Source organism: Bombyx mandarina, chromosome 10 (assembly GCF_030267445.1).
Source record: "Bombyx mandarina strain Sakado chromosome 10, ASM3026744v2".
Taxonomy (NCBI): domain Eukaryota; kingdom Metazoa; phylum Arthropoda; class Insecta; order Lepidoptera; family Bombycidae; genus Bombyx; species Bombyx mandarina.
This window is the reverse complement of record NC_143217.1, coordinates 12,824,850-12,841,095: the sequence shown is the minus strand read 5'-3', so window position 1 is coordinate 12,841,095 and position 16,246 is coordinate 12,824,850. Positions and strand designations below refer to the sequence as shown.

Here is a 16,246-nt window from a genome sequence, read left to right as displayed (position 1 = left end):
GCAGCATGAGGAGAGTATGGAGAGAGGAGAGTATAAGAGTAGGTCAGAAAAATAAAACAACATCAAATTACATGCGGTAAATATTTTTTATTTTTAAAAACTTTTCCATTATTCTTCATAACAACTTTCTCTGAACGTGAAATAAATCATCTCTGCTTATATTCTATTATCCATCATTATTGTCTTCCGGGATATTATCTTGATTAGTTATATAACTTTTGAAATCGTCTGATATGGCGTAAATTAACTACGATTTTCTGTTAAAAGAAATCTTGTAATCGCATACATTATGGAAGACGATACGAATGCTCTAATCAAATTCTAAAAATAATTTATCGTACTATTCGAAAAAACGGGAAGACTTTTTCAACGTTACGCAGTAGACCAGCGATTGTAAAGTGAACAACGTTAACAATACACAATTGGTATTTCAAGTTCAAGAAAAACTTCATGTAATTATTTGAGTCAGTATTCTTCTCTCTCTATCAATGCGTATAAAGCGCGAAACGTCGAATTACCGACTATTGTGCACTTTGATCTGTACGTACGTGTCTTATCGTGCGCATGTCGTATAATGTTTGTATTAAGTCAATAAAATTTATAAATAACTAAAATTATTTTACTGTGGATTTAGGATTGAATTTTGTTTTTTTTAAGTCAAAGTTTTTTACTTTTTTTTAAAAATCCTTTAGCGATTTCTGCAAAATATGTGGAAATAAGTTCAGCACTAATAAGGATAATTGAATCGGGCTGATCAGTTTGTTTTTGGAAACTAATTTATCTATTATTTTATTTATATTCTTATTATAATCGCATTTTGAAACATTATTTGAATTATGCTTTGTTAGATGATCATACACCTTTAGTATGACACCACCCTCAACCAGATTACCTGTTACCTGTAACCACTTTATCGGGTCTTACCAACAATATCGGCTGTCTTCGTATTAGGCAAAAACTCCTTCAGAACCGGTTTATCTTTGATCTAATGAACTAGTAGCTAAGAGATTAAGCGCGGTCTCCTGTGACCTTTTTTTGTTAGAAATGTGTTATGTAACATTGTATGTACTAACAGCATTGCGTCATACAAGAACGAACAATATTTGTACAAGACAAAAAAAGTAAACATTAGAACAAAGCACATTGAAGTAAACCTTTGTTATCGTGTTTGATGAAGAACAATAATAAATGTTGCGATTATTTATATTACGAAATATGTACATTAGGTATTATTATTTTTTCTACAATATCTCGGTGGAAAACTCCGTGCGCTAATAGTTACCGGGAAAACAGAGGACAAGAGGCCAAGAGGCCAAGACCAAGGAATTTAATGTGATGAATTATAGACCTCGAACAACAACGTTGTCGAGACGGTATGAATTACTGTAATACGAGAACGATGGGAGAAAAGTGTATAGTAAAAGCTGATGCTTTGTTGAATCGTGATATCCGACATTGGAGTCGACACAAGAATTTGGATCGATAGAGGAACCCAAGGCTCATCTAGTTTTAATCGGTCACCTAAACCAGTAAATATCGCAACGTAAATACTACCTACTGCCGGCAGTTGATGCAGAAACTATGAGTACAGTCTGGATGCCATACACGATTCTCGATTTAACTAAAACAACAAAAATAGTAATCCTTTAAATTTGAACTTGGATTATTAATTTATCAGGACAGTTTGGAGTTTTAGTGTTCTACCGCCTGTAAAACAAACCATTTGAAACTGTCGTCACAAAACGGTTTTTAATAGCGAACTAGCGGGACCTGGAAAAAAAATAGAAATTTCTAATCTGATCGCAAATCGGTTTGCAAACCTTATAGAGTAAGATCCCAGGGCCCCCAGACGCCACGTATTTTCTGACGAACGAAATGTGGCCGATTGCGTAGTGTTGGTATCTATGTATGTAACTACAGCTGTCAGAATTTACGTAAAGTTAGGTCATTATTTTGGGAGCTTTAAAGCGTCTGCAAAGCGATTCGGCCGACGGAAAGTGTCTGGCAGTATTGGCGACTTATTTTTAAGGATATTGCCTAAAATATACGTAAAAATCTGCTTTCAGAATTTACGTGAGGTAGGAAATGATTTTATGTACCTTGAGTACCTGATACCTGAAAATTGGCCGTCTAAGCAAGGTAGCAGGTAGGCATGCGTTCCTACTACATACTAACACTACGCAATCGGCCACATTTCGTTCGTCAGAAAATACGTGACGTCTGGGGGCCCTGGGATCTTGGATTATAAACCATCCATGGACCCACTCAAATACAATATGTAAACAGTCATCGAAAACGTCAAACCGCGTAAGTGTTCAGAGATAAACACACTTAGAAAAGTCGTACATGGTCACGTACATATTCAAAGATAAAGATCTTCCCGTTGTATCGAAAGCAAATAATAGTTATACTAAAATAATAACTACGAAATTTTGCTTTCAAATTTTGATTACTTAATATTACATTAATTTAATAAACATAATGTATAAATTATTACGTAAAGAACACTTTTGAATGCTTAATTTTAATTTTCCTATCTAAAAATTTGCTATTTATCCATTTTGATCTCAATTTTTATTTATTACGTTCAATTATTATTTTACATTTTTTTCTTTACTTAACATAAATTATTTAAGGGTCATATGAATGTTTGGGTATCAATCTCCTTTACCGGTTTATATACTCAGAACTATTAACACCTGTAATCTCTGAAATTATGAAAATATTTAAGTAACCTAACACATAATATGAAGTAATTTAACAAAACCAAAACCTTTGTCGTTTTTTCGTGTGTCACCAAGGCACGGAGATACACCAGAGAATAACGCTGACTTCGCTTTATTTTTATTCACCTAATTTTTAACATAATTCAAATTTTATTATTACCTACCTTATTAGTAATTGAGATCAAAACCTACTTTCATCTAATAGTTAACGAGATATTTTAACAAACTCTTCCGTAATTTCCTTTGGAAACAAAAGATAAAATATATGATTAATTATCACTTTATTATACTTCTAAGATATGAATAGTTTATTATTTACATTTCGTTTATTAGGATGATGACGAAAAGGAATGGATGTCGAAAATGAATTTGCTTTCTAAAACATGACAACTAGTCTTTTTGGAGCCTATATTCCATTGTACATAAAACGAGTATGTCCAATCTGATTATCCAATGAAGAAAGAAATTACGATGCATCCTAAAACGGTTTTCTATTTTTTTACTTTATTTCTTAAGGTAGGCATGTGCGAATGAGCACATAGGAAATCAGATTTTCAATGGTTATCGAAACCAATAGATGTCGTGATATAAATCCCATCACCTACCTTAAGACGAGCGATTAAAGCCTTAATTGCAAATCGGCGGTCCAATCCTTCGATCCGGAACATATAACTGCTTTTTGGCAGAAATATGCACGATGATGGACTGAAATTACCCACCCGTATTTTCTTTTCGATTTTTCTTTCGACTAGTACATTTGGGAATTATTATTACTGAACAACGAAAACCACAACAATTGATGTCGTTGTCTTTAGTGATTTAAAAAAAAAACATTGTAAGTATAATATGATCTAGATAGTACATTGATTTTCATAACGAATAGACGGTCCATAGCCACCGCAATAAGAATGCCACCTCTGAGGCATGGAGTGGAAAATTTAATTTAAATAAACATTTAATTTACTAGGCTCCACTTCTAGGAAATCCAAATGTACGTCACGGCAAAAAAACAATACATATTTAACAACAACATTTAAAATTTAATGGCAGTGTTATTATTACGTGTATATTAATCACCATATTTTCACAACAAAAATACTTTTTAAAGATAATATGTATAAGATTTTTTTGGGATGAAAGTTAACTCGTCCGACAATAACATACTATCTACTAGACTCTGTAGTCTATTCCGTCTAGTTACATAAAACGTCTTTTTCAATAATGACTAGTTGAAAAATAATAATAAATTTTAATCTTAATAAAGTTTAATCTAGTGTAACAACAGGCCCTGAAAACGATTGCATTTTTGCAAAAACGTCAATCGGTCAAGCTTTATCGGATTGTGCGTATAGAAAGACCGAATTTCGCGTCATGCCGCTTATCGTAAACAAACAAAAGGAAAATTAAAAACTATACATATAATATTAGATCGAAAACTAAAAAAACACACTTAAATAGCAAACCCAAGTAGTTTTTTTTATTTTTTTTTATTTAAATATTTTTTTATTATTTTAATTTTTTTCTTATCATGCTGATATTAGTCAGGATATTAAAGCGAAGTTATAAAATTATTGCATTGTCATCGGTCTTGATGCGTGTGCAAGTTAAGACACACGGTTAGGGTTCTGTGAAAATGACGTTCAAAGATTACGTTACATACAAACAAAAATATATATCATAGCTTGATAAAAGCGTGTCAAAAACAACAAAATACTATTTTTATTAAGAAATAAAATAACATAAGATATATTTATATATGACCAATGTATGGTCGCCGATCGACTGCATTTGGTCCGAAATGTATTTTTATTTTTCAATCTAAACACTTTATGTACCTACTCTATTATTTACATTATCACAACACCTAATGGAGTTTGATCTCAAATTTAAATAATCGTCGTTTCGTTTATATTTCAATCGTTAATTACCGTGAATTTCGAACGTAACAGCCGTTGACCAGCATGTGGTCAATCGTTTGGAAGTATTCCGCGTTGGAGACAAAGGCCAACGCCAACATTTGATCCAGGACTCTGTGCTGAGCGGTCACACAGTGGTGACTCTGTCGATTTCAACGTAACGCACAGAGTCCTCGCTTGGTCAGCAAATCACTTCTTTCTCGTCGAAAATGGCGGTGTCTGAAGAGAGACTTTTCAATCTCTGCTGGAGCGCTGAACGACGACGCCGACACGACCTGGTAACTGCCACCTGTGATTTTCGAAATTTACTAATTAATAAAACAACATTTTCTGAAAATAAATCGTAGCTAGATCGATTTATTGCCCCGAAATCCCCTGTATACTAAATTTTATGAAAATCGTTGGAGCCGTTTCCGAGATTCAGATTATATACATATATTATATTAATATGCAAGAATTGCTCGTTTAAAGGTATAAGGTAAAAAAAACAACTATCCAAGAGAGCACTGACCTGGAAAGTGTCAAAAGGAAGAGAGGCCGTCCCAGAACAAGTTGGCGTCGCTCAGTAGAATTAGAATTGGGCGTCTTGGGCATGACGCGGGAAGATTTAGAACAGACTGCCGAGACCGATGCAAGAATTTGATTCGAGCTTTTTTTTATTGGTTAGATGGGTGGACGAGCTCACAGCCCATCTGGTGTTAAGTGATTACTGGAGCCCATAGACATCCACAGCGTAAATGCGCCACCCATCTTGAGATATAAGTTCTAAGGTCCTAAGTATAGTTACACAGCTTACCCCACCCGCGGAAGGTAATAGGTAAGAAAGGAAGGAGTATGGGCGGAAACTGACCAGTGCGCAGCCGGTGAGTGCGGCGAAGGCCAGCAGCGCTAGTGCGTAGTGCGCGGGCAGACGCAGCAGTGCCGAACAGTGCGCCAGGCGCTCGTCGTCGCCGTGCGGGCAGTGCGCCACGCCGTCGCACCACAGCGCCGCGGCGATGCACGCGTCCAGAGACGCGCACCGGTGCGTGCACTCGCCCGATAGCGCGAACACGCTGCCCGGCCCGCTTGCCTCTCTGAAACGTAAGACAGCCCAAACGTTTTGAAGGGACAGCCGTTGTACTGTCAAAACGCAGACCTTAGAACTCATATGCTAAGGTTGTAGATGTCTATAAGCTCTGGTAACCACATAAAATCAGTGAGCTATCGGTAAGCAGCACTTGGCTCTGCCCGTGGCATTGCTGAAGTCCATGGGCGACGGTAACCACCCACCCATCAGGCGAGCCGTATGCACGTCTGCCTACAAGGGCAATAAAAAAAGGGGTCGTCCATCCACCTAAGCAATAAAAAAATAATAATAATAAAGACAGCTACAGTTACTTGTACACACTTATCATCTAGAAAAATGGTGGACAGATTTGTCTGCTCTTAACATCCTACCCGCAGTCTTCCGTCTGCCCGAGATCATGGCGTTTGAAATATAAGCGATATACATATTTGGAACTCCTAATATGTGAAAATCGTGGTATGAACCCGTTGAATAATATGTGCAATGTAGGTAGATACGAAAATTTAAAAATTGCGGGCTAACTCGATCGCTTTCACCTTCGGGCAAGCAGGATGTTCATCATATCAAAAAAGTTGTCACTTTCTTGACATCACGGCAACTGCATTCGAAGCTATGTATAAGTAAACAGTCGCTTGTTATAGCTTTTTTTTATTGCTTTGATGGGTGGACGACCTCACAGCCCACCTCACCTGGTGTTAAGTGGTTACTGGAGCCCATAGACATCCACAACGTAAATGCGCCACTCACCTTGAGATATAAGTTCTAAGGTCTCATCTATAGTTACAACGGCTGCCCCATCCACCTTGAGATATAAGTTCTAAGGTCTCATCTATAGTTACAACGGCTGCCCCACCCTTCAAACCGAAACGCATTACTGCTTCACGCAGAAATAGGCAGGGTGGTGGTACCTACCCGCGCGGACTCACAAGAGGTCCTACCACCAGTAATAAAGCTACTTATTCAATAAATAGCTACTAATCAAATTCACAGACGGTGAAAGACGCAGGTATACCTCTTAGAGAGTTCTAGCCACGAAACAAAGTAATTTCCGGCTTCTACAGCGATGAGTTCAACAGCTAAAGAGCGCGGGAACTCCAAGTCGAATCGGTCAGGAGAAGGTCCGGGTTGTAGCACGTGTCGAGCAAGTTCGTCTACATCCTTAGACCAGCCTTCAGAGAAAATTTCTACTACCTCTTCTGTATCCTGAAAATTAGAGATACAGATATGATCTCTGTGTCTCTGCAAATTATTCTTAAGAAAACCTTAAAACGCTCGAAGAGAATTGCGCGCTGCCCTATTTTTGACACAGGTTTTTGTGTGATTTTTCGGTATCCAATGTGTTGACAAACTGACAAATTACGGATCACTGATTGTTGATTCAAAAATGCATTTATATTGTTCTGTACAGCAGTTCAGTTAGATTTAGGAATAAAGTGAGCTTCCCCGCACTTGGTCTTAGTGACGTATTAAATTATCCCAGAGCTTATAACTCCTTTTGTTGCAGGAAGCCAGCCAGTATTCGTTGGCTGCTAAGTAGCTATGAACTAATAACTAAAACACAAGCAAAATCTTACAGAAACAACGAGGTATTATAATATGAATTCTGTGTTACGTCAATTAAACAATTCTAAGAGGTGTAACATTATGACTGAATATGTTTTGTGAGAACTCTTTTTAATGATATACATCATTATCGTCTGTTAAATCTAAGAGTAGAGTCTATTGGCATGACAGCAGTAGGCTTTCATCGACTTGTCATATTAATGAGAAATATAAATAATGGCTTATTATCCTGTTGAGGCTTATCTGTTTTCAATGAAATCGTATCGAAGTAAAAACTGAAGAAATTCAATATTTTCACGAAAAGAAGGCAACCTTATCTGCTATTCAGTAATAGCTTTTTCTTACTTGTTCAGTAGACCCGGGGCATATGTAAACGGGCATTAGCCCTCCAGCGTAAACGGCGATTCTGTTTTGTGCTCTGCACAAGTGCCTTAAATCTGGTGCTACTGTGATATTGTTGAGAAGAGTAAAGTTGTCCAACGTTGGTTCACTGATGATTGATCCGCGCACTTGTAAGTAGAGATAATGACCCGGCGATGGATCTATTAGCCAAGGGCGATGTTCACAATGCTCCTAAAATAAATGAAAGTGGGATCAGTCTCCATCTGCGGAATCTATCCGAGAAAGCTGGCATAGATAATTAAGCCACACAGATTAAGTGTTTCAACTATCATTTGTTTTTTGACCAAACCTCGTGAAGAAACCCTAGAACACAATGACATAATTGCTGAAAGCCTCAACTTGAAGGAGCGATTAATAGTTGCGTTTTTATAGCTATCTGTAAGCAAGCTCACGGCCCACTTCGTGTCAAAAGATTACCGGAGCCAACATAAATCATGTGAATACAACTACCTACCACCACCTAGAGATATTAGTCGTCAGAGTGTCAGTAGAATTGCATAATAGCTATGTCATGGTTAAAATCGGAGCGCATAGCTGTAAATCTACTCCGACGGCTCTACCAGTAATTTCAAAATTTACGGGTTTACCGTTATCAGGACTATACTAGAGTGGCAATGCTTTCCTATCTTGTCGTAAGAAGAGGGTCTTAAGGCGATGTACTCACAACCAAAAATATATAATGCATACTACACTAACGCCCGGTTCCAATATCCAAAAAACGAATCGTTTTATATTACGATCCGTTACAATATCTACGAATCGTAGGACAAAATAGTTCCTATAAAAACGACTCGTTTTTAAAATTACTGATGACTTGCTACTAACGGATGGGAGGGCTAACATAACGGTTCGTACTGCGTTTTGTATGGAGACTGTTGTCTGTAGTGTTCCTATATTATTTTAGAAATATCAGTGAGCTGTCACAACTACGACGCGTAGAGCATTTTTTAACCTACCGATTTTGTTCGGTTGTGCTTTGGAATTTTTGTGTTTGTGTTTTTTCTTTTAAAATGTCGAGATCAGAAAGTGATAACGAAGTTTTAATGTTACTGAATTCAAGCGACGATTCAAGTGATGATACGCGAAGTAATAGAGTGTATAAAACAAGAATCAATTATTATTCAGAGCTCGATAATCAGGAGTTTCAACTAAGATTTCGGCTCGACAAGCAGTCTGTGCAATTACTGTTAGGTGAAATTTATCCTTTTTTAAAGGTAAAAGGAACCAGGCTCGTATTTTTAATGCCAGCTGTTAATTGGTATTTTATGAAGTAGTTAACTATTTAACAAGTGATTACATGAAAATAGTATTTACTAGTTTATTTTAATTCTAGGAATCATGGAATATCTCCCTTACATTACAATTTATCAGTTTTTTTTGGTATTTTGGCGCGGTCCGGCCGACATCTGGCGTTTCCTTTGTCTCTTCATGGCGTTTTGTTCACTTTACAGTTAAAACTAAAGTAACTGTTTTTAAATTGTGAATGTTCAAATAAAATTACATATGTGATGAATTACAATTAATTTATATTATTTTAAAATATTTATGTAAAAATACTAATAAAAACTTATGTATTTTGAAAAGAGTTTTATTTCTAAAGGATCTTTGTAACACAATCATTTGCATTACCGAAACGCAGAGGGATTCGTTAGTAAGCAGCGCGCCGACGGATGCTCGTAGGTAACGCGGCAAGTAAAATAGTTGTGGAACGCTAATATACGGCTACGTATTGGTAGCATGATTACGATTAGTTGTTATAATACAATGACGATTCGTTATTTTTTGGAACCGGGCCTAAGTGGCTTCTCGTGAAGCTTCACAGGGGGGAATCAAATCTATCGCCAGCCGCTTACACAATAGACATAATTAGGGTTACAAAGGGTAAGTACGACAAGTAAGCAATGTTCGTTGAACTTGACCGAACTGAAAAATATAATAATCATATTGTAGATAGTAAAACGTTCAAGGTATCTATGCTAACTAAAACTGATTCTTAAGTGGTCGCTTAAACTAAGCACTTTCTGGCTTCAAATATGTTCTGAACTTACTGCTTCTGAGTCCGGTAATGTAGCGGATAATCTAAGTTCTCCACTGGCTCCGTACACTCGATGTGTACTTTCACAAACGGAATCGTATCTGACAAACTCTACAGACGCTTCGAAGCCAAAAGATCGAAAGTCATCCGTCGCCGTCATATTCACCACATCGAATTTCAGCTCGGCCACAGTTGACGAAGACACGAACTCGTAGTCACCGACGTCACTGAAACATTTGAAACAGCAACATTCAGATCTTATTGGAAGAAATACAAGATGTTGCTATAAAATGTGTTCTTGTAAATTTAATGCCGCTTCAAGCGTGTTTGAATTAATTCCTGTTCACTGTTTGCTTATGATTGTTGATCTGTTGCTGATAATTGATATTCGATATCAGAATTGTTAATAAGTTACTGTTTTCCGATATGTCAAAAGGATTGTTAATAAACAGACTACTAACCTGCACAAGCAATCTCTCGGTATCCCAGAGCCAATGTTTTTCCAAGGTCTGTCGAATATCCTCACAGCTGCTGTGAGGTCACCGGCGCATCGATACCAGGGTGCGTGGGCGGAATGCACCGATCGACACAATCTGCCACCACTTCGAACACCCCAAACCCTTAGTCTGACCACTTCACCAGGATTTGCTTCGAAGCGATACGTGCAACTAGAATCAGAAAATTAATTATAATATAAAAAGTTCTTAATTTGTTTGAGCATAATAGATAACGAATGAGCCGAAATCATAAAAATAGCAATCCTATTATTTTTTTTAAAGTTATAGATATTTGAATAATATAATTAGGTCAATTCTGACTATGGACGCCGATATTAGTAACACAAATCGACAATGTAATAATACATAGAAATATTCCTACCTAATATTTCTGGCACCACCTCGTCCATACAAGAACACGTCTCTCGGTGAAGAAAAATTAATGGGTGGATCGGGAGGAGCTTCAGGAAAGGATCGTGAGGCAAATCGTCGAGAGCACGGACCACGACCCCAAGGCTCGCCATCTTGGTGTAGATCTACGAATTCGTATAATGCCTTGAAGAACACCGGTCTGAAATTGAAAACCAGTACATAAACAATGGTACAGGAAAAAAGATACCATTTAGCAGCTACTCTAGCACACAAAAAATCATTCTTGTCTTTTACTCCATAGTTGAAATTTAGTTCACCATTTGACGTACGAATAATGGTAACTCGTGACTTTATTCACCAAACGAGTGTGCCAACATTTAGTTTTATCAGATTCACAAAGTATACTTATTTTTCTTATGTAATGCAAATGAATGGTCGATAAATATTCATTAAGCATGTGGCTGACAAAACAGGGCCAGTGGTTCATGATAGACATATGGATGAAACAAAATCACTAACTTCAAAGCTGTTCCTTGAGTTAACTTCAATTCCAAAGTTAAAGAATCGCCCTTGGAAAGGAAGCTTTCTGTTTTCGTGCAGGCTCTGGATTTTTTCAGCAGTGCATGTTCGCATGTCCTAGGTGCTCTTTCCCTGCAGAATCTGGCTATGAGTGTTGCATTCGTAGGAGGTCGACCCACAATTACTGATTGAGGGGATGTCGCTCTTGACATTTGGACTGATCGCTCTTTGTCACTGAAAGGGTCGTAAGAACCTGTTTGATCTATTCGTTTTTAATTAATGTAAGATCCCAATATCTTTACAAATATTTTTACAGATTTATTTATTTATTTAACTTAATGCATAGAAGTACAATAGCGGACTTAATGCCTGAGGCATTCTCTACCAGCCAACCAAGGGTGGTGTAGAGAATCCTGTGGTAGGTGCATAACTTAATATGAAAATAACCAAACTGATAATAATACTTCATACATATATAAACACGGTATATATGTATCTATAATCACATACAACAACGTACACAATATTATATATCATGATAATGTACAGATATACTTTGTCTAACAAAACGTATCCGATAAAATGTGAAAAGCAGCATTACTCAAAATCAGTGAAACTAAAAAAAACATCCTCACCAAAATATATCGCTGCAACCAGGCGATATTCTCATCGGACCATCCCATATATTAAAATGGCTTCCGCAGTATTCGTCCTCGGGCAAGTTAGGGTTCAGAGCGTTGGTCACATAAAATTTCAATACCGAAAACCAAACCCTGAATCGTGGAGCCGAAAACGACGGCCGTCTGTAAATTATGTGGCGTCCCGAAGGCCCGGAGGTGTCAATCCCTTGCATGTGATAAAGGCACGTGGTGTTCGGCGGTAAAGAATGTTGCGGATGCTCCAAAACACCTCGACCTGTCCCTCGGATCCAGAATTCGCAAGTTCTCTTGTTTTTCGCGTATGTAGGCGACTGTTGATCAACGAACCTGACCTAAAATTGATTAATATTATGATAACCGTAACAAGGACCCTCGGCGTCGTTAATCAAAACTAATGGACGAACGAGGTAACGGGAGCGGTGCTGTTTTAGGGAGCCAATTATGTCGTCCTTATTTCGAGATTAATAATGAAATCAATGGCGCAGTTGTTAAATTTTTCCCTTTTTTCCCTATCCAATTAAAATTTTAAGGATAAAAATTTTGGGGTCGCGTCCCGAATTCATAGGTTTAAACAATGTGGACGAGTTCTCTTGTTCCATTACTATGTCCATGCGAGCCTGCGTTACTAATTACACTTTGGCAGAGACCCAACCTACGCCTCCGGGGCACTGCTTGATTTATTATTATTCACTGCAAACGAACGTTTTAAACATCACGATAATACATTAGTCCATTAACCTAATTTTAAAGCAACGAGTATACGGAAAGATTACAGCGAGTCTAATGTTGGAGCGGTAATAGTGGCTTAGTTGTTCCTAATGAATTCAAATGCAGCCAGAATTCAAAGAAAAACACTATTTGCAACTCGTGCTCAGACATTTGGATTGCAGCTTAAAACTAATTCGATCCTTATGATGAAAAGCTTTTAGCAATCGTAGATATTTTAACGAGGATTCTATTAACAGGTTTAAAAAAATCTGGGATTCTCAATGAGATAGAAAAACTATCTTCGATGTTAATTACAGTTTGGATGATTTCCAAATTATGAGTGGACTATTATTATGGAGTGTTTTCTTAAAAAAATATTCCCATACTTTTACACGTTTACGAGAGAACGCTTTGGTTTTTAGAAAAGAAAATTTATCTTTGAAACAAATACTATTTTGAAAAACAAATGATGAAAGTGTCTTTAAAGTTTGTAATGAACCTGTAGAAAAACGAATGAACAATGAATGATTGATAATGTTAAAAAATAAATTCTCTTATCATTTATTCAAATCCTAAATATGTACTAAGAACGTATAATTATTATTATTTTTATTTTTTTTAAATTGAAATACCTACTTCAACTTCAAGTTGAAACCCATGTAGTGATTGTAAAGTTGCTGGCTGAAGGAATGTGCCAAATGGGGACGTAGTGAATTCGACTAGTAACTCAGGTCCACTCGATATCGCTTCTGGGACAGCCACACCGCCTCCACAAAACCTTAGCACGACAGGGTCTCTAGTTGTGTAGCCATCGTATACCGTAACGTAATCCTGAACCTCGTCACACTGTTGCCAAAATTTCAGTTCTCTTCCGTTGTTACCCCGTTCTTGTTGGGCTGCATACAAAGCCTTCTGACTCCTTATAGAAATCAACTGCCCGTTAGGCTGTTTCACCACAATCAAGGCGTGTTTACCCTGAGGCACCTCGTGTTGTCGCACAGCATAGTAACACGTCAAATTTCTCGGGTAAACGCCAGGGAAATTCGGCGATTGTAACCTACAGTTTTTACGATCACAGTCGCTGAATATCCGGGAGCAATAAGTTCCGGAGATCAAATCCCCGAGGTAATACTCGGGCGTTCGTGTCGACCTTGCATTCGTATCTTCGCGTGAAATGTTTACGGGGACGGCTATAGGTCTCAGTTTGAAAAAGGGACGTTCTGAAATGAGAAATGGTTATTGCTTAATGTTGACGTCGTATTTTACGGTGACGACATTTGCAAATGAAATTGGAACGTGCTGTAATAATGTCGTCACGTGTAATAAACTAAATATTTTTTTACCTAATAGAGGCGTACCGCCGTATCTGACTGTGGCGTGCTCTCTCCGTAGAACTTTGTATGCCATTCTGAAATCGAAATTATAATTGTTCTGTTCTTTGGACAAATGAAGAAGCCTTATGATGAGTGTTATCGATTTTGTTTCGCTGTAGTAAATCGAAGGACCCCATGAGGTGCCGCACCAAGAGCCTCCGACTTGAGGTCTACTTGCTTCTTGTATTTGCATGTAGCCATCGGGGCAACCGTCTTCCGTGAATGATGTAAATCGACCCAGGGTAAAACTATCAAATAACACCTGAAACAAAAAGGAAATTTTGAAATTTTCCGAAATGATAATAAACGTGTTTTTATTTCTATAATTTCACTTAAATTTTATATATACTTTAAAAGTTTAACAATCAAAACATTAAGTTGAGATTACGAATTCCATAGTTATTCAAATTTCTACTTTATTTCAAAAGGTATACGAGGTATTTAAACTTTTAAAACCATTCAGCGAAAGTTTGAGAGTGAAGTAAATTTACAAAACGGTTAATAGCAAAGCTATTAGCAAAACGTTAGGTACTAAATTTTTTGAATCGTTACACGAAAACTTTAATGACGTTACTCATTATGCTCGCAGAAAGATTTCAACTAGCAATTTTACTCTCTAAGTACACAATAAGTCTGTAGTCTGTAGTCACAATAAGTTCTGAAGTCGTCGTGGCCTAAAGGATAAGACGTCCGGTGCATTCGTATCGAGCGATGCACTGGTGTTCGAATCTCGCTGGCGGGTATCAATTTTTCTAATGAAATACGAACTCAACAAATGTTCACAATTGACTTTCACGGTGAAGGAATAACACCGTGCAATAAAAATCAAACCCGCAAAATTATAATTTGCGTAATTACTGGTGGTAGGACCTCTTGCGAGTCCGCACGGGTAGGTACCACCGCCCCGCCTACTTCTGCCTTGAAGCAGTAATGCGTTTCGGTTTGAAGGGTGGGACTATACTGAGACCTTAGAACTATATCTCAAGGTGTGTGGCGCATTTACGTTGTAGATGTCTATGGGCTCCAGTAACCACTTAACACCAGGTGGGCTGTGAGCTCGTCCACACATCTAAGCAATAAAAAAAAGTCTCTAATGGAAATAACCTATTAAACTATCTGTTTTAAATTAGAAACCAAAATAACATAAATAATTCCAAGAGAACTCTTTGGATGTTTTCGTTCAAACACTTAAAGATAGCTCATAAACGTTTATCTACAAACTTAACATTTTTATCTCAAGTGCACGTTTGGCTGAATACTTTATCGAATATTATTTTTTATATTCTTTATATTGCCTAACGTTAAATTAAATTTTAATATTCTCAAACGTCACTCCGAGCCGTCAGCGAGATGTCATTGCAATACCTTCCCTAATGGAATAATTTAAGATGCATTTCAAATTACCAGTGGAACCACAGTAGTCGATATTCGACGATAATTAATTGAAATTATAAGTTTGAACATTATTATGGTGCTGTTGTCAAAGACTTATTATACTTCTAATCACAGATTTCGACAAGATTACACTATTGACAAATAATATTAAAGACAAACTATATTATTCTCAATTTGATCACAGACTTTAAACAATAACAAAAGTTTGACAATAAACATAGAGTCTATATAATATATGTATATGTGTTGTGTCAAATTTTTTAATATTTTTTTTTTTTTTTTATATTTACTAACAATCACGCCACGTTAACTGGTCCCGTGCTAAGTTCGTAAAGAACTTGTGTTACAGGTACCAGATAACGGAAATAAATGTAAGATTTTTATTATACACATACATATATTTAATAGACATCCATAACCCTGGAAAAGACATTTATATTTAATTTTATCATACAAATATCTTCCCTTGGCGGGATTCGAACCCGCGACCCCTTGTGTAGTGACCATGTCACTTACCACTACACCAGACGGCCGTTTTACTTGGTAATGTTTTTACTTAATTGATTTAATGTGCTATTTATTCATAATAAAAATAAAAAAATTACATTCTGCACTCCTTCTCTATATTCTCTATATGTGTGGGAAATTTCATACTCCTCCGTCTGCGCAATTTTCGTAAATAGGGGTACAAAGTTTTTGCTTCACGTATTAATATATAGATACTGACAAGCTCTAATTAAAAAAAGGCGGGCATGTGCTTATCAGAACAGACACGGAACCCTTTCGAAGTCAAAACGATCGTTCAAATACACATTCGGCTTATCCAATGTCCCTGAATAATATTATGTGAACGAAAATATCTTTACATTTTCATTTACCTACTTACCTTTTTTTTATCATTATATTAATTACGACGTTTTGAAAATTCTAGCTTTCGTAGTCACTCACGGACGACTAAGGTATTCGGGAAGGAGTAAGGAATCCGTCGCATATAAAATAAAATACCATACTGCCT

General features: G+C 37.0%; 1 protein-coding gene across 1 annotated transcript in view; it reads right to left on the bottom strand.

Annotated features, from left to right (window-relative positions):
- Positions 1-67: 67 nt before the first annotated feature.
- Positions 68-16,246, bottom strand: part of Lrpl (low density lipoprotein receptor-related protein-like protein) — a 149,235-nt gene continuing 133,056 nt past the window's right edge. Inside the window, exons 4-14 of the mRNA XM_028174660.2 lie at positions 13,807-14,098; positions 13,100-13,683; positions 11,732-12,087; positions 11,097-11,330; positions 10,588-10,776; positions 10,170-10,376; positions 9,722-9,935; positions 7,617-7,844; positions 6,721-6,911; positions 5,493-5,715; positions 68-4,931 (exon numbers count right to left, since the gene is read on the bottom strand). Coding sequence (XP_028030461.2) covers positions 4,824-4,931; positions 5,493-5,715; positions 6,721-6,911; positions 7,617-7,844; positions 9,722-9,935; positions 10,170-10,376; positions 10,588-10,776; positions 11,097-11,330; positions 11,732-12,087; positions 13,100-13,683; positions 13,807-14,098 — 2,826 coding nt within the window. The 3' untranslated portion in view covers positions 68-4,823. The remainder of the gene's footprint in view (positions 4,932-5,492; positions 5,716-6,720; positions 6,912-7,616; positions 7,845-9,721; positions 9,936-10,169; positions 10,377-10,587; positions 10,777-11,096; positions 11,331-11,731; positions 12,088-13,099; positions 13,684-13,806; positions 14,099-16,246) is intronic.